At 56.1% G+C, this 18,908-nt stretch overlaps 1 protein-coding gene across 1 annotated transcript in view; it reads right to left on the bottom strand.

Moving 5' to 3' along the window:
- The window catches only part of LOC128826366 (deleted in malignant brain tumors 1 protein-like), an 87,327-nt gene that overhangs the window by 63,907 nt on the left and 4,512 nt on the right, over positions 1-18,908 (bottom strand). The window contains 1 exon segment of the mRNA XM_054009613.1: positions 15,650-15,979. Coding sequence (XP_053865588.1) covers positions 15,650-15,979 — 330 coding nt within the window.

Below are 18,908 nucleotides of genomic sequence, written 5' to 3'. Positions count from 1 at the left end.
TACCCTGGCAATGGAAGAGTCCTCAGTGGAAATGCAGACTTCATGACACAGACCCTCCTCGTCACTTCAAACCTGATGCTGCTCTGGTCAGTCGCTAGGCTCTTGTCACTTTCAAACCCATGCAGGGGATCTGGCTCTTTTTCAGTTCTCAGGTTAAGAAAAGCCTCTGCATTTTGTGAGGGCTTCAGCGTTCACATTCCTACTTCACAAACTGTCTGCCTGACACATTGCTCCCAGGGCATTCATCTTTAGTCATTATCGGCAGGTCCATCAGGTTAATGAGCAACACAGGGGGAAGCAACACAATGGTGTCAAGGATTTTTAATTTTTTAAACAACTTTGGCCTTAACAGGGATATCAGCAAATCTGGACAGAGCAGATGGGTGTCAGGATGGGTTTGGGTATTTATTTATTTATTTATTTAAGTGAAAATGTTTGGGTCTGAGCAAAGGCTGCAAACTTCCCTTTGGAAACCTCTGCTGATCTTTTGCCCCAGGGGCTAATGACAGCCTGGAATCCGGGACAGATTTCCACATCCATGCAGGGTGAGATGATGGCGGGAGAGGAGGGACTGTGGGGGAGGCAGAGGGAACAGGGGCAGGGACTGAGGGCAGTGGATTGAGGGTCGGGGCACAGGGGGGACACTGTGGGGGAGGCAGAGGGAACAGGGGCAGGGACTGAGGGCAGTGGATTGAGGGTCGGGGCACAGGGGGGACACTGTGGGGGAGGCTGTTGGAACAGGGGCAGGGATTGAGGGCAGTGGATTGAGGGTAGGAGGTATAGGGGGGACTGCGGGGGAGGCTGTTGGAACAGGGTCAGGGTGGGGGCTGAGGGCAGTGGATTGAGGGTGGAGGGCACAGGGGACACTGCGGGGGAGGCAGAGGGAACAGGGTCGAGGTGGGGGCTGAGGGCAGTGGATTGAGGGTGGGGGGCTGTCGCGGAGTATTGGGGGACTCAGGGCCCTGCACCCCCGGCTTCCTGCGATTCACTGCGACTCTCAGCCAGCCAGTAAAGCAGAAGGTTTATTTGGATGACAGGAATACAGTCCAAGACAGGTCTTGCAGGCACAGACAACAGGGACCCCCTCAGTTAGGTCCATCTTGGGGTCCCCGGGCATCCCAGCCCAGCCCCCCTTGGGAGGTCAGAGCCATCTCTGCCTCCCAGCCATCTCTCCAGCCTGCTTCCCCCCACTCTCCTTCAGCGACCCCTCCCACCGCCTTTGTCCAGTTTCCTGGGCTAAGGAGTCACCTGGGCTTCAACCCCTTCCTGGGTTCTCATGTTACACACTCAGGTATGCGCCTGGGGAAACTCCCATCCCCCAATGCAGACTATCCGAGCCACACTCCCCTGTCAGCATTCACAGACCACAGTGAGAACAGGCCCAGTTCGTCACATCTCCCCCCTTCGAGACCGAACTGAGCAGGGTCACTTTAGCCAGTGACCCGGGGAAGATCGAACCTACCCCCGTTCCCATGGATGCCCCCGCATCCCTCCCATTCCTTGGTGAGAATTACACCAGGCCCCTCCAGTTTCACGCCCCCCCTTAGGTTGGGGGTGCTTGATGGCACTCGCAGTTCGCATGTGGGAAGGTTTATGCGGCCTGTGCCCTTTTCCCACCCCCATACCTCTGGGGCTCCAACTGGGCTGTGGTCTTCTCCCAGCGCTCCAGTCTGGAGGTCTGTGCTTTGGGCTCTCTTGGTTTAGAGCCGCCCTTTTAACCTTGGCCACCCTCCGGAAAGGCTCCTCTATGCTGGGCAAGGGTCCTAAGGCTGTTTTCCCCTTGTCCCAGGCCTTCCTCCCCCTCTGACAGGGGTCACAGGATCCGCAGTACTGTCGGACAGTAACAAAGACCCCAGGCCAGTAAAAGCTCCGTAGCAGCCTCTGCTGGGTACGCCAGGTTCCCTGGTGCCCTGAGAGGGGAATGTCATGGGCCCGGCACAGCAGCTGGCGGCGATACTTCTGGGGTACCACCAGCTGCCTCCTGATCCCCCCTGACTCCATTTTCCCTGGGGGAGCCCATTCTCGGTACAGGAACCCCTTCTCCCACAGGAACCTTTTCCAGCCACCTTGTCCCATGGTCTGTACCGCATTGAGGTCGGCCAGGTCCCTTATCTTCCGCAAGGAGGGATCTCTCTGTAACTCGGCCTGGAACTCAGCAGCTGGGACAGGGATGGCCACCTGCTCTTTCTCGCCCGCTGGGTCCGAAGCTGCAGCCTCCCTGAGCCATGTCCCTGGGCGTTCCCTCCCCACCAGGTTAGGGTCCTGCGCCTCAGGCAAGGCACCCCCCCCAAGGCCAGGGCGCAGTGCCCCTCGCCGGCTCTGACTGCGGATCACAACTAAGGCGGTCTGGGGGCTGCTTGGCCAGTCCTCTAGGTCCCCCCCCATCAACACCTCAGTGGGCAAATGGTGGTGCACTCCCACGTCCTTGGGGCCCTCCTTGGCCCCCCATTTCAGGTGTACCCTCGCTACGGGAACCTTGAATGGGGTCCCACCCACCCCGGTCAGGGTCAGGAAGGTGTTGGGCACCACCCGATCTGGGGCCACCACCTCGGGCCGGGCCAGTGTCACCTCTGCGCCCGTGTCCCAGTATCCATAAACTTTCTTCCCATCCACCTCCAGGGGAACAAGGCACTCGCTCCGCAGGGACAGCCCCGCGCCAACCCTGTAAACGGAGAACTTTGAATCCGGAGCATCTGGCCCCCCAGAGAAGCTGGCCTGGGGCCCTTCTCTCTCTTGAGCAGTTGATAAGCTGCCAGCCCCTCTTGCGTGAGAAGCCTGCCCCTCGTCCGTCTGGGCCTCTACCAAGTTAACCCGGTGTGGGTTCGGTCTGCTCAGTCTGTCCTTGAGCTTGGGGCACTGGGCCCGAACGTGGCCTCTTCGGCCGCAGTAATAGCAGCTCATGTCCCGTGGGTCCCCTCGAGCCGGTCGGTTGTCCCTGATGCTGGGCATTCCCCGTGGGAGGGGATTCCCCATATTCCCCCTTTGGGAGGTCCCAGGGTGACTCTCTCTCTGCATCGCGGCGGGCCTGTTCCTTTGGGGCTCCTCCCTGCCACCCCCTGACCGGCTCTTTACAAACTCATCAGCCAGCTGCCCTGCATGTCGCGGGTTCTCTGGCTTTCTGTCCACCAACCACAGCCTCAGGTCGGATGGGCACCGCTCATACAGTTGCTCCACTACCAGCAGTTTAATCAGGTCCTCCTTCGTCTGGGCCCCACCAGCCCACTTGCTGGCGTATCTTTCCATGCGGACGGCTAGTTGCAGATATGAGATCTCAGGGGTTTTATCTTGACTCCGGAACCTTTCCCGGTACATCTCAGGAGTCAGTCCAAACTCACGTAGCAGGGCCTTTTTGAATAGTTCATAGTCCCCTTTCTCTGCCTCTCCCAGTTGGCGGTACAATGCCACGGCTTTGGGGTCCAGTAAGGGGGTAAGGACCCGGAGTCTGTCCGCGGGATCAACCCGGTGCAGCTCGCAGGCCGTCTCAAAGGTCTCCAGGAAGTCATCCATGTCCTCCCCCTCCTTGCGTGGGGCCAGGATGCACTTATCAAAGCTCCGTGCAGTCCTGGGTCCCCCCTCACTCACCGCAGCCGGGGGTTCGCTGCCCCTCAGTCTCGCCAGTTCCAGGTCATGCTGACGCTGTCTCTCATTCTCCTGTCTCTGTCTCTCATTCTCCTCCCGTTCATGCTGATGCTGTCTCTCTTCACGCTGTCTCTGTTGTTCACGATCCTCCAGCTCTCTCAGTTTTAGCTCTTTCTCCCATTCCAGCCAATTCCGCTCCACGGATGCCGAACGTCGCCGGGAGGAGGATCCTCTGCTGGCCGGCGAGCTTCGCCGGGAGGGTCCCCTGCTGGCCGGGGGGGCCACGGCGCCTTCGGTATTTGCTGGGCTCCTCCCCACTCTTCCCCTAGGCATAGGAAGGAGGGGTCTCGGGAAGCCCTCAGCAGCCGGCTGACCACTCCCAGCTGGGACAGACACTGGTGCCTGCGCTGCATTTGCCAGGCTGCTTCCCTGAGACACAGGGATCAGTTCATTCGCGCGATCTTCCGCCTCCAGCCGGGCAATGAGCTGTTCTTTGGTGAGCCTCCCAATGCACAGCCCCCTCTGCTTGCACAGCTCCACCAGGTCGCTCTTAAGCCGCTTGGCATACATCTTCCTGCTGGCCACTCACCGGCCTGTGTGCTCACAGCTCCCCACAGTTCCCAGGGGGCCCCCTAGTGTGCCAGCCCTTCTCGAGGTCACCACCTCTCTGCCAGGGTCGAGCTGCAGACTCCTCCGCCCCTGGGACCACTCGCTGCGATCCCCCCGGGGGACCCTGTTACTGCAAAAGTCCTTCTCGCTGGTCACACACTCCCATGGGTAATAACCGTCTCTCTCTCACTCTTCAGCACGCCTGGTCCCCGTCAATCCCCCTTCGTTTTACTGCTCCCCAGTCACTTACTGCAGGAAGCGCCGTCCACGGGGTGCAGTAGATCCCGTCGCTGCCACCAGTTGTCGCGGAGTATTGGGGGACTCAGGGCCCTGCACCCCCGGCTTCCTGCAATTCACTGCGACTCTCAGCCAGCCAGTAAAGCAGAAGGTTTATTTGGATGACAGGAATACAGTCCAAGACAGGTCTTGCAGGCACAGACAACAGGGACCCCCTCAGTTAGGTCCATCTTGGGGTCCCCAGGCATCCCAGCCCAGCCCCCCTTGGGAGGTCAGAGCCATCTCTGCCTCCCAGCCATCTCTCCAGCCTGCTTCCCCCCACTCTCCTTCAGCGACCCCTCTCACCGCCTTTGTCCAGTTTCCCGGGCTAAGGAGTCACCTGGCCTCCAACCCCTTCCTGGGTTCTCATGTTACACACTCAGGTATGCGCCTGGGGAAACTCCCATCCCCCAATGCAGACTATCCGAGCCACACTCCCCTGTCAGCATTCACAGACCACAGTGAGAACAGGCCCAGTTCGTCACAGGGGCACAGAGGGACACTGTGGGGGAGGCAGAGGGAACAGGATTGGGGTGGGGGCTGAGGGCAGTGGATTGAGGGTGGGGGGCACAGGGAGGACACTGCGGGGGTGGCAGAGGGAACAGGGTCAGGATGGGGGCTCAGGGCAGTGGATCTGAGGGGAGCCCTCCCCCAGAGGGACCTGCCAGGGGGCCAGGTGAGCCCAGCAGTGCTTACCTGGAGCGGCTCCCAGGAAGCAGCCAGCAGGCAGGTCCCTCCCAGTCCCTCTGGCCCTTTCCTAGGGTCGGGTCGAGGGAAGGGAGACGGGGGGGGGGGCTCTCTGCCCGGCGACCGCTGCCTGATGCCAGAGTCTGCAGGCCCCGCCCCACCGCAGCACACAGCAGAGCGAGACCTCCTCGCTGCCTCTCTGTGTGCCCGGGGCAGGGGCAGGGCTGCGCTCTGCAGGCTCCTGCCGGCCGGGGGGTGGCCCCGTGGGCTGACTCCGCCGCACCAGGAGCTCAGCTGCGCGCTGCCCCAGGGCCCAGGGAGGGAAGGTGAGTGGCGCCAGCGGTGCTGGCTTGCCGAGGTCCCCCTCATATAGGGTGACCAGACGTCCAATGTAAGGTCGGGACGTGGGACAAGTCCCCTAAAATTGGGACTGTCCCATCTGGTCACCCTAGGTTAGGGGTTTGTTACAGGAGTGGGTGGGTGAGATTCTGTGGCCTGCATTGTGCAGGAGGTCAGACTAGATGATCACAATGATCCCTTCTGACCTTAGAGTCTATGAGTCTATAATTCATTTCCCTACATTTCTGAGAATTTAATATGTCAAATCTATTATTTACTGCAAAAATAAATAATATTTTAGCAATTTTTTTTTTCAATTTGCGACTTAGGGTCAAGATGACCCCCTCCGCAATTTTGATAAGCAATAACTCAGCCACAATGAAACACATCCACCAGCGGCAAGAGAGGCAATGCTAGTGACACCTAACTCCAATATACATCAAGGTCGCATAGCCCGAAATTTTTGTAGAGCAGAGATATCGCGAGTTGATATATGTCAAATTGTCATTTTAACACATGTCGCAGGTAGATGGTTAAGAATTGAGCGAATACTGTGGAAAATTGTGTTTATTGGTGCCCAAGAATAAAGAATAACGTCTTTCAACGTTATAAATCCAAAATGTGAGTATCTTTACGCATTTTTAAACCTTTAAGCCTTATTATCGGGCTGTATAATTATGAACTTTTCTTCGTTATAACTGGTTCTCATGTAATAAATACGGTCCATAAAAGAAAAGTAACAGAGTGAATGCTTAATAGACTACAAAAGTGATGACATCACACTCCAAGCGGGTAACTGTGAGGAAGGGGATTACTTTCTAAACAACCAGTGTAGGGTTATAACATTGAAAATGGTCGTTTTGTTTCCATTTTGATAGGTAAGTGAGTGTATGTTACTAATCATTGAACATTTAAGCAGTGAAAAGACGTACTGGGATGACTGCAATGTGGTTTAAATCGCCAACCATGATGGTGGGTGTGTCAGCCATCCTTAACGCTATAATGCTTGCAGTCAGGAGCACAGTACATAACAATATTCAAATGCCCCATGGCCGAAAGAGGAAAAAGAAAACCCTCAGGAGCTGAGTATTGTAAATGAAAGACTGAGAAGGAAAAGGACCAAGCAAAACAGCAGGGATCCTTCCTGAAATATCTTCTCTTTAATCCAAATAAAGATGGAGAAGCTGCTCATTCTGCAAAATACTTTTCAATAATACTGGACTGTACACCAGATGTGAGTCAGGTTGAACAAATGACGATGATCATTCGTTTTGTGGATATGGAAGAATCTGCAGATGAAGATAATGTTGAAGTGCTCATAAAGGAATTTTTTTGCGGTTTTGTACCAGTGAAGGAGACGACTGGAGCATTTATGACTGAAACTATTCTACAAGAGCTTGAAAAAATGTCATTTGTTGAAAACTTATGTGGCCAAGGCTATGATAATGGGAGTAATATGAAGGATAAAGACAATGATGTGCAAAGGAGAATGTGGAAATCAATCCTAGAGCCTTTTTCATTCCTTGCAGTGCGCATTCTCTGAATTTGGTTGTCAATGATGCTGCTAGATGCTGTTTGGAGGCAAGCAGTTTCTTTGACCTGGTGCAAAGTGTTTGTGTTTTTCTCAGGCTCAACACGCCATTGGGAGATTCTGACTCACCATGTGAATTCTCTAACTGTGAAACCACTTTGTCAGACAAGATGGGAGAGTCGCATCGATGCTTTGAAGCCGCTTTGCTATGAACTTGGAAACATTTATGATGCTCTAATTGAAATTTCTGATGATAGAACCTTTACTGGAACATCTGGCTTCAGATGCAGAAGCTCTTGCAAATGGCCTTTCCAAGTTCAAATTTGTGACTTCACTCATTTTGTGGTATGCTATCCTTTTCGAGATTAACCTCACTAGTAAGCAGCTTCAGGAAAAAGAACTTGAACATACATTCTGCTATTCAAAAACTGCAGCAAACTAAAAATATTCTGAAGGAATTCAGAAGTGATGAAGGGTTCGAAAGAACACTGGTAAATTCTCTCAAACAGAATTTGAATCAGAGCCAGTTCGTATTTGGCAAAAGAAACAGCAGTTTTCATATGAAGGACGAGATGCACCCATTCAGAACCCAAAACAAAGGTTCAAAGTGACTTTCTACTTTGCAGTCCTTGATACTGCTATTCACTTGGTTGATGAAAGATGTCAACAGATGCAGTAGCTAGAGTCAGTATTTGGCTTTCTAGAAGATATCCACAGCTTTCAAAAGAAAACAGCAAAACAGGTAAGAGAATTTTGTATAAAACTGGAGTCAGCCTTGACATCGGGGAAAGGGATAGCTCAGTGGTTTGAGCAGTGGCTTATTAAACCCAGGATTGTGAGTTCAATCCTTGAGGAGGCCATTTAGGGATCTGGGGCAAAAATCTGTCTGGGGATTAGTCCTCCTTTGAGCAGGGGGTTGGACTAGATGACCTCCTGAGGTCCCTTCTGTCACGGAGTATTGGGGGACTCAGGGCCCTGCACCCCCGGCTTCCTGCGATTCACCATGACTCTCAGCCAGCCAGTAAAGCAGAAGGTTTATTTGGATGACAGGAATACAGTCCAAGACAGGTCTTGCAGGCACAGACAACAGGGCCCCCCTCAGTTAGGTCCAGCTTGGGGTCCCAGGGCATGCCAGCCCACCCCCCTTGGGGGGGGGGTCAGAGCCATCTCTGCCTCCCAGCCATCTCTCCAGCCTGCCTCCAGCCCTCCTCTTTCAGCGACCCCTCCCACAGCCTTTGTTCAGTTTCCCGGGCCCCGGAGTCACCTGACCTCCAACCCACTCCTGGGTTCTCATGTTACAAGCTCAAGTATGTTCCCTCGGGCCGACTCCCATCCTCCGATGCAGACCATCCTAGTCACACTCCCCTGTCAGCATTCCCACACCCCAGCAAGAACAGTCCCAGTTCGTCACATCTCTCCCCCCTTCGAGACCGAACTGAGCGGGGTCACTTTAGCCAGTGACCTGGGGAAGTTCGAACCTACCCCCGTTCCCATGGATGCCCCCGCATCCCTCCAGTTCCTTGGTGGGAATTACACCAGGCCCCTTCAGTTTCACGCCCCCCCTTAGGTCGGGGTGCTTGATGGCACTCGCAGTTCGCATGTGGGAAGGTTTATGCGGCCTGTGCCCTTTCCCCACCCCCATACCTCTGGGGTTCCAACTGGGCTGGGGTCTTCTCCCAGCGCTCCAGTCTGGAGGTCTGTGCTTTGGGCTCTCTTGGTTTAGAGCCGCCCTTTTAACCTTGGCCACGCTCTGGAAAGGATCCTTATTGCTGGGCAAGGGTCCTAAAGCTGTTTTCCCCTTGTCCCAGGCCTTCCTCCCCCTCTGACAGGGGTCACAGGATCCGCAGTACTGTCGGACAGTAACAAAGACCCCAGGCCAGTAAAAGCTCCGTAGCAGCCTCTGCTGGGTACGCCAGGTTCCCTGGTGCCCTGAGAGGGGAATGTCATGGGCCCGGCACAGCAGCTGGCGGCGATACTTCTGGGGTACCACCAGCTGCCTCCTGATCCCCCCTGACTCCATTTTCCCTGGGGGAGCCCATTCTCGGTACAGGAACCCCTTCTCCCACAGGAACCTTTTCCGGCCACCTCGTCCCATGGTCTGTACCGCATTGAGGTCGGCCAGGTCCCTTATCTTCCGCAAGGAGGGATCTCTCTGCAACTCGGCCTGGAACTCAGCAGCTGGGACAGGGATGGCCACCTGCTCTTTCTCGCCCGCTGGGTCTGAAGCTGCAGCTTCCCTGAGCCATGTCCCTGGGCGTTCCCTCCCCACCAGGTTAGGGTCCTGCGCCTCAGGCAAGGCACCCCCCCCAAGGCCAGGGCGCAGGGCCCCTCGCCGGCTCTGACTGCGGGTCACAACCAGTGCCTTTTGGGGGTTGCTTGGCCAGTTCTCCAGGTCCCCCCCCATCAATACCTCAGTGGGCAAATACGGGTGTACCCCCACATCCTTGGGGCCCTCCTTGGCCCCCCACTTCAGGTGTACCCTTGCCACGGGCACTTTGACTGGTGTTCCGCCCACCCCCGTCAGGGTCAGGTAGGAGTTGGGCACCACCTGATCTGGGGCCACCACCTCGGGCCGGGCCAGCGTCACCTCTGCGCCCGTATCCCAGTATCCATTGACCTTCCTCCCATCCACCTCCAGGGGAACAAGGTACTCTCTCCGGAGGGACAGCCCCGCGCCCACCGTATAAACCAAAAACCCTGAGTCTGGGGCATCCAGCCCCCTAGAGGAGCTGGCCTGGGGCCCTTCTCTCTCTTGAGCAGTTGATAAGCTGCCAGCCCCTCTTGCGTGAGAAGCCTGCCCCTCGTCCGTCTGGGCCTCTACCAAGTTAACCCTATGCGGGTTCGGTCTGCTCAGTCTGTCCTTGAGCTTGGGGCACTGGGCCCGAACGTGGCCTCTTCGGCCGCAGTAATAGCAGCTCATGTCCTGTGGGTCCCCTCGAGCCGGTCGGTTGTCCCTGACGCTGGGCATTCCCCGTGGGAGGGGATTCCCCATATTCCCCCTTTGGGAGGTCCCAGGGTGACTCTCTTTCTGCATCGCGGCGGGCCTGTTCCTTTGGGGCTCCTCCCTGCCACCCCCTGACCGGCTCTTTACAAACTCATCGGCCAGCTGCCCGGCGTGTCGCGGGTTCTCTGGCTTTCTGTCCACCAACCACAGCCTCAGGTCGGATGGGCACCGCTCATACAGTTGCTCCAGTACCAGCAGTTTAATCAGGTCCTCCTTCGTCTGTGCCGCACCAGCCCACTTGCTGGCGTATCTTTCCATGCGGACGGCTAGTTGCAGATATGAGATCTCAGGGGTTTTATCTTGACTCCGGAACCTTTCCCGGTACATCTCAGGAGTCAGCCCAAACTCACGTAGCAGGGCCTTTTTGAATAGTTCGTAGTCCCCTTTCTCTGCCTCTCCCAGTTGGCGGTACAATGCCACGGCTTTGGGGTCCAGTAAGGGGGTAAGGACCCGGAGTCTGTCCGCGGGATCAACCCGGTGCAGCTCGCAGGCCGTCTCAAAGGCCTCCAGGAAGTCATCCATGTCCTCCCCCTCCTTGTATGGGGCCATGATGCACTTATCAAAGCTCCGTGCAGTCCCGGGTCCCCCCTCACTCACCGCAGCCGGGGGTTCGCTGCCCTTCAATCTCGCCAGTTCCAGGTCATGCTGACGCTGTCTCTCATTCTCCTGTCTCTGTCTCTCTTCATGCTGTCTCTGTCTCTCATTCTCCTCCCGTTCATGCTGTCTCTGTCGTTCACGATCCTCCAGCTCTCTCAGTTTTAGCTCTTTCTTCCATTCCAGCCAATTCCGCTCCACGGATGCCGAACGTCGCCGGGAGGATCCTCTGCTGGCTGGCGGGCTTCGCCGGGGGGATCCCCTGCTGGCCGGGGGGGTCACGGCGCCTTCGGTATTTGCTGGGCTCCTCCCCACCCTTCCCCTAGGCATAGGAAGGAGGGGTCTCGGGAAGCCCTCAGCAGCCGGCTGACCACTCCCAGCTGGGACAGACACTGGTGCCTGCGCTGCATTTGCCAGGCTGCTTCCCTGAGACACAGGGATCAGTTCATTCGCGCGATCTTCCGCCTCCAGCCGGGCAATGAGCTGTTCTTTGGTGAGCCTCCCAATGCACAGCCCCCTCTGCTTGCACAGCTCCACCAGGTCGCTCTTAAGCCGCTTGGCATACATCTTCCTGCTGGCCACTCACCGGCCTGTGTGCTCACAGCTCCCCACAGTTCCCAGGGGGACCCCTAGTGTGCCAGCCCTTCTCGAGGTCACCGCCTCTCTGCCAGGGTCGAGCTGCAGACTCCTCCGCCCCTGGGACCACTCGCTGCGATCCCCCCGGGGGACCCTGTTACTGCAAAAGTCCTTCTCGCTGGTCACACACTCCCAGGGGTAATAACCGTCTCTCTCCCACTCTTCAGCCGGCCTGGTCCCCGTCAATCCCCCTTCGTTTTACTGCTCCCCAGTCACTTACTGCAGGAAGCGCCGTCCACGGGGTGCAGTAGATCCCACCGCTGCCACCAGTTGTCACGGAGTATTGGGGGACTCAGGGCCCTGCACCCCCGGCTTCCTGCGATTCACCATGACTCTCAGCCAGCCAGTAAAGCAGAAGGTTTATTTGGATGACAGGAATACAGTCCAAGACAGGTCTTGCAGGCACAGACAACAGGGCCCCCCTCAGTTAGGTCCAGCTTGGGGTCCCAGGGCATGCCAGCCCACCCCCCTTGGGGGGGGGGTCAGAGCCATCTCTGCCTCCCAGCCATCTCTCCAGCCTGCCTCCAGCCCTCCTCTTTCAGCGACCCCTCCCACAGCCTTTGTTCAGTTTCCCGGGCCCCGGAGTCACCTGACCTCCAACCCACTCCTGGGTTCTCATGTTACAAGCTCAGGTATGTTCCCTTGGGCCGACTCCCATCCTCCGATGCAGACCATCCTAGTCACACTCCCCTGTCAGCATTCCCACACCCCAGCAAGAACAGTCCCAGTTTGTCACACCTTCCAACCCTGATATTCTATGATTCATGAAAATTCAAAGGACATTGATGCTACAGATTTGTGTAGCGAGCTTCAGGCTTTGTCAAGACAACTTAAGAAACAGTCCAGTACTGAAGTTTGTTTGTGAAAATAAACTCTCAGACAGTTTTCCAAACACTTTTATAGCTTTGCGCATTCTTTTCACTTTGCCAGTTTCCGTAGCTAGTGGGGAACTTAGCTTCTCAGTTAAATTGATAAAAACGTATCTGCGTTCAACAATGGTTCAAGAGAGACTTGTTGGACTTGCCACAATGTCAGTAGAACATGAAATAGCTGGAAAAGTGGATCTAAAAGAACTAGTGACTGAATTTTCAAAACTTAAAGCAAGAAAAGTCATCTTTTACAAGCACAGAGTGTTTTTTATTTGGAGTGTTTTGTAAATACAGGGTAAAGTTCATTGAAGAGTTTACTTATTTCCTTCTCTATTGGATGTGGTGGTAATAGCAGTTAAAGCAGGATAGCATAATGGATGATTTTGGATTTGTAATAATAAAAATTATAATTAACATTTTAATGCATTTTTATTTGAAATCAGACTGAAATATCATCTAGCTGTTGTGTACAAATCTATTTTGAAAATTTCATGTCTCTATTTTATCTGATCTCAGAAACATTGGTTGGACAGATGGACGGACGGACAAACTGAATAATTAAGCCTCTGTTTAAAAATATGCTTAAAAAACATTAAAAGGAAAAAAGGGGCAAAATGTTTCCCAGTTTACCAAAAACCTCAGCCTAGATCTGCCCTTGGGGGTGGGGGCGCCGATTACATGGTTCACCAAGGGCACCAGTTGCTGGCAGCTAGTCTAGGGCCTCCCCGTGTCCCGATTGTCCGAGTAAAGGGCAGCAGAATTGTGCTTAGCCTGCCCTGACTGAGGGGGTCACCCACAACTGAACTGAACTCACTAACCAGGGGGCTCAGACACCAGACCCCTATCAAGAGTGAGAGGGGGTGGAGATGGGTGTTCCTGCTGAGGGGTGTGGGCTATGTGTAAGAGGTTTAGGCACGGTTAAATCTGCCCCTCACCACTCTCCAAAGATAGAGTTAACTAAGGTTCCATTAGGAGTCTTTTTGGTTTCAGTGATCACTAGAGCTGAAATCACCTGCTGTGAGACAGTGTTTCTGCCCAGCCTGCTTCAGCACTGAAGTTTCCCCACTACGAGCTGACAGTCACTGAGAGCTGGGTGGAGCCTCAAGAGAGCGACCTGCAGAGGTCACAGTAGAGAGGCCGGGAGCAGCAGAAGGTGAGGGTGAGCAGAGTGGTGAGTGACTGGCAGGGCAGCTGCCACCAGAGCAAGCACCCAGACAGCAGAGCGTGCCAGGCGCTCTCCTCCCGCCCCCATGGTGGGAGCTGAACTCACAAAGGTGCACCTCTGAACTCTGGGTCTTCACTAACCAAGGACAACCATTGTGAGTGGGGTGCGGTGGAGGGAGAAGAGAGGGGTACCGTAAAGGAACTTTTGGTTGCTGGACTCAAGAACCTGAGGCAAAAGATACTGCCCAACATACTCTGGGGGAGGTGTTTTGCTCATGGTTTTACCTGTTTGATGGTGTTTTCCCAAGTTAATGCCAGGGGGCTTCCCTCCTTTTATTAAAAATTTTATTTTCTGCACTGAGACTCTGTGCTTCAAGAGAGGAAACTTTTCCTCGTAGAAGCACACGGGGGGTGGTGTGTAATTGTCCCAGGTCACTGGGTGGGTGCTCAAGCCAGATCTGTGTTATATTGCTAGAAAGGAACCCCGAGATATTGAACCTGGCCCTGGTCACTTCCAATGTCACATGCAGAAGGATTACATAGATATTGACTTGTGACATACACAAGAGAAGAAGACTCCCCGCACGGACATGCAGCCACTTCTGGGGTAGGACAGCTGAGAAACAGGACAGGGAAATATTTTGGCTGTGTAGGGCAGCAGGTGAGGAAGAATTGCGTCTCCTGTGTCCAGCTCTTGGGGAAGTTACAACTTCAGGACTAATTCCCTGAAATGCAAATCCACCAGAATACAGTGATTAGGAACCAGACTCTTGAGAAACTGGCCCTGGATTTTTAGTTTGAATGAGCGGCTGCAGGCTCCATTGACACCAAATCCAACCAGTGGAAGCTGCAGTTACCCAGGTCCCCAATGTGCCGCAGAGGAGTCTGGCCCAGAGATAAGTAGACACCAACTGGCAGAGGGCACAGGGATGCCTAGAGTTATACAGGGATCCCCTGGGTCAGATATATGCACAATAGCTCACCAAAGGTGGTATGTGAGGTCTCTACCAACAGGGGCAACTCTATGTTTTTTGCTGCCTCAAGCACGGCAGTCAGGCGGCTTTTGGCGGCATGCCTGCGGCAGTCTGCTGGTCACGTGTCCCTGCCACCAAATTGCCAATGCAACCACGGGACTGGCGGACCTCTTGCAGGCATACCGTTGAAGGAAAACTGACTGCCACCCTCACAGCGACCGGCAGGCCGCCCCACGGCTTTGTGCCCCAGACAAGCGCTTCCTGCACTGGTGCCTGGAGCCGCCCCTGTCTACCAAGTGCCAGCAGCCCGCTGGTCAACCTAACGGGGGCAAGATGTTTGTATGGGACATAGTTGAAGAGAGATGTAAAATATAAAATATGAGGATCTACAAGTGTTGAAGTAAGGCTTGTCACCTGCGCCATGGCAATCCCTTCGGCTGAGCCAATCAGCACATAGAACAAAGCACAGCCGTGGAGACAGGCTGTATTCACTGTCTGGGCCTAGTGGGGACCTGAGAATTTACAAAGACAAAGGACCCTTGGCACAAGTCTCCGAAGAGAGACCTCCTCTGGGAAGAGACAGTGGTCTGTACCTACAAAGAAAGAGGAGCGGGGACAAGAGCTCCTTTTCACCCAGGAGGCATCTGACAGCGTTTGTCTCAGGAACAGGAGATCACAGCCAAGCCTGGAATAAAACCCTGGAAGGACTGTGGGGTGAGTGTTGCTCTACCAGAGAGAAAAGTATCTCGTTCAATGAGTCTAGGCTCTAGTCAGCATGGTATGATTTTATTGGCCATGGAACCATTTCTTTCCAACCCTTCTCCTTGGTACCCCTCAAATCTCTACACACTGTGATATCACTTGTCGTTGGTGTGACTATGAAGGGATCTAGAGCTGTGTGTTGATCGGGGCAGAGATGGGAGGTGAAGCTGGTCACCTTGGAACCTTGTTCCTTTGGGAGCAGCAGATCTGTGACTGCTGTGAATGCCCAGCAGGACAGGGACTGGGTGCTGCAGGGGAACGCTCGGAGGGCCGAGGGGTGAAGTGTGCCATTGCCAACCTGGAGAGAGGTCACCCCCCTCCCCAAGGCCTAGAGGGCACGGCTTGTGTAGCCTGTGGCCAAGGGAGTTGGGGAGCTGCCCCAGCGGGCACAGACAAGGCTTCCTCATGCTAGGGGCCCATGGCACTGCACTGGGGCATTAGGGCCAGAACAACTGCAAACGGAGAGTGCCCCAAACGCACACACCCCTACCTGCAGTACAGGCCCTTAGCACCATGCTGGGGCACTGGGGTCAGCGCTGACTCAGACAGGAGAGCTGGGTCTGTGCTGAAAGCTTCCCAGCTCGATCCCTGCACCACCCACTGTCATGTGATGGAAATAAGTTACCTGAGCACACAACACCGGCATCTTCTCCGTGATCACAGTTACTGGCTCCCCAAGGCTCAGCCCTGCAATCGGAGAGGGCAACTTCTGTCCCTGCGCAGTGAACTTCATCCAGCCAGATATGGTCTGACCCTCGCCCAAATTGAGCCCCTCGTGGGGCTGATAACGCCGTCCCACAGCCCAGCTGTCTGCATACGACTCCGGCATCCCGTAAGTCCCAGTTGTCATCACACACGGTTCCCCACTGCTGGTTGGGAAGTACCTCGACTCTCCCAGCGCAGCGACTCGAACCATTCACCAGTCGGATCTGAGCCACTTCTGAGATGCCAGAATCTGCAAACACCCAAGGGAATAAACACTCAGGGAGATTCCTGTGCATCTGATCTCATGTCTCTGGGGAACATAGTTCCTCCCGCCAATGGGTCTGACCGGTCTCTGCACACAGGAACTGCCTGGGAAGGGCTCCCCACCCTGACCAGGCTAATCATTTGGGCAATGTTGAAGTTTGTCCACTCCCCTCCCAGCCAGCTGTCACCTAATTAGGCAGACTGGACGGCAGTCTGACCTACTGCTCCCACTAGAGCACTTAAAAAGATCATCCCCTGCACTGCTGGCAGGAACCTCCTGGGGAGCAGATTTACAGCCTGACTCCTGGCGCTGGTATTCGCTCCAGTGAGATACTGTGCAGTGCTGTGGGGCAGACACTGGGATAAACATCTTGGTGATTGGGAGCTGAACACAGTCACCCGTGTCATTAGTGGTTGCCTTAGCCTGACATCAGCATCGAATTTACATGTGTTGCTCCATCACTCCTGAAAACGTCACCCAGAGTCCATCCCCCTTAGAACTGCCTGGAGCGCAGGGACGCCTGGCAGGAACCTGCTGCGCACCAGGCTGACAATGGTTCCGACCAGGGCAGAGGCAACGCACACTTCCTACAAGCAGATCGGCCCCCTCCTGAAGCAAACACCTGCCCCTGCAGTTCCTGCTGACTTGCCACGACTGACTTGGCAACATCGTTTTATGGCAGCCATTGCTGCACTCGTGTCTAGTGCTGCCAGCCCAGTACCAGTCTCAGATGAATGATGGCAGAGCTGGGCTGACAGCTGTGTCCTCACAGAGGGGCAGCAACTCTGGGATAGAGAGACTGGCGTGCTGATGGATTTTCAGAAGCCCTAACTTGTATCTGCCCATTTACAATCTGGGACACAGATCCTGGGCTAGGTTTAACAAACCCCTGATTTGACAGGCCAGAGGAATTGCTGCAATGCAGAAACGTGGCTTAGCCTGATCTTCTCAGTGTGCCTGTGGGGCAGCAATACAGACAGTCACACGTGGTGGAGCAGAGCCCCGTTAGAAGATTGGACCTTGAGGTCGCACAGTCAGATGGCTGAACAAGCTAGAGGTAAGCAAGGTTGGAATGAGCTCTCCCCTGACACCTAGTGATCAGCTGGGGATGGGGGAAAGGCTTCAGGACCAGACTGTGTTTACATGAACACACTCACTCTGCCTAGGTATCCAGCAGACAGAGCTGTGTTGGCTGGTTCTGGGTTACAAATCACTGTCAGGGCCGGCTTTAGGCCGATTCAGCCGATTCGGCTGAATTGGGCCCCGCTGCCAAGAGGGCCCCGCGCTGCAGATGTCCGCCCCGCCCCCAGCTCAGTTCCCCCTCCTCCCCTCCCCTGCACGCCCCGCCCCCTCCCCTGCTTGTATCTGAGACGAAGCAGGGGCGGGCCAGCAGCACGAGGTAAGCTGGGGTGGGGGCGTTGGGGGCGGGAGAAGGGCTCCGGGGAGGCGCGGCCTGTTCCGTTCCCGCAGGCCCCAGCGGCTCTGGCCCGGCTTGGCTCTCCCCCCACCGCGCGGCTCGGGTTCCCCCCCTGCGCAGCCCCTGCGGCGTGGCTCGGGTCCCCCCGTCCCCCCCGCGGCGCAGCGCAGCTCGGGTCCCTCTCCCCCCCCCCCCCGGTGCGGCTTCCGCGGCGCGGCTCGGATCCCCCCCCCCGCTCAGCCCCCACCACGCGGCTCGGGTCCCCCCGTCCCCCCCGCGGTGCGGCTCGGGTCCCCCCGTCCCCATCCCCCCCGCGGCGCGGCTCGGCTCCCCCGTCCCCCCCGCGGCGCGGCTCAGGTGTCCCCATCCCCCCCGCGGCGCGGCGGGGCTTGGGTCCCCCCCCGCGGCTCGGGTGTCCCCGTCCCCGTCCCCCCCGCAGCGCGGCTCGGGTCCCCCCGCCCCCCCCCCGCGGCACGGCTCGGGTCCCCCCGTTCCCACCCCCCCGCGGCACGGCTCCCGTCCTCCCCCCGCGGCGCGGCTCAGGTCCTGGGGGCGGGGCTTGCTGCAAGCCCCGCCCCCAGGAATCGGGCCCCGCTCTTGCTAAAGCCGGCCCTGATCACTGTAGTACTTGAATGCAGGGGTAGTGAAATGTTGTTGTCCTGATTCTCTGAGTAAAGGGCAGCAGAACTGTGCTTAGCCTGCGCGGACTGAGGGGGTCACCCACAACTGAACTGAACTCACTAACCAGGGGGCTCAGACACCAGACCCCTATCAAGAGTGAGAGGGAGTGAAGATGGGTGTGTGGGCTCTCTGTAAGAGGTCTAGGGATGGTTTAATCTGCCCCTCAACACTCTTCAAAGATAGAGTTAATTAAATCTCCATTAGGAGTCTTTTTGGTTTAAGTGATCACTAGAGCTGAAATCACCTGCTGTGAGACAGTGTTTCTGCCCAGCCTGCTTCAGCACTGAGGTTTCCCAAGTAAAAGGTGGCAGTCACTGAGAGCTGGGTGGAGCCAGTGGTGAGCTGGAGCCAGTTCGCACCGGTTCGCAGGAACCGGTTGTGAAATTTGGAAGCCCTTTTAGAACCGCACAGGACAACTGGTTCTAAAAGGGCTTTTAAATTTAACAACTGGTAAAGCTCCGGCAGCTCTCCGCCCCGCCCCCGGCCCCAGCTCACTTATGCCTCCTCCCCTGAACGCTCCACCCCTCTTCTCCTCCCCCTCCCCTGCTTCCCACAAATCAGCTGTTCACGTGGGAAGCCTGGGAGGGCTATGAAGCAAGCGGCGGCTTCGCGCAGGTGAGCTGGGATGGGGGGGTGCGGGGAGGGTTCCAGGGAGGCACTGCATGGCCCCAGCCCTGGCCCCAGCCCTGGCCGACCTGCTTCCAAGAGTCCCGAGGGGCAGTCAGGAAGGAGCAGAGGTTGGATGGGGCAGTGGGGGGCAGTCAGGGGCAGGGATTCCAGGGGCAGTCAGGGGACAGAGAGAAGGGGTGGTTGGAT

The sequence above is a fragment of the Malaclemys terrapin genome, chromosome 20 (genome assembly GCF_027887155.1).
Source record: "Malaclemys terrapin pileata isolate rMalTer1 chromosome 20, rMalTer1.hap1, whole genome shotgun sequence".
NCBI classification, from domain to species: domain Eukaryota; kingdom Metazoa; phylum Chordata; order Testudines; family Emydidae; genus Malaclemys; species Malaclemys terrapin.
Note: the sequence above shows the minus strand (reverse complement) of the source record. Positions and strands in the feature narration are given on the sequence as shown.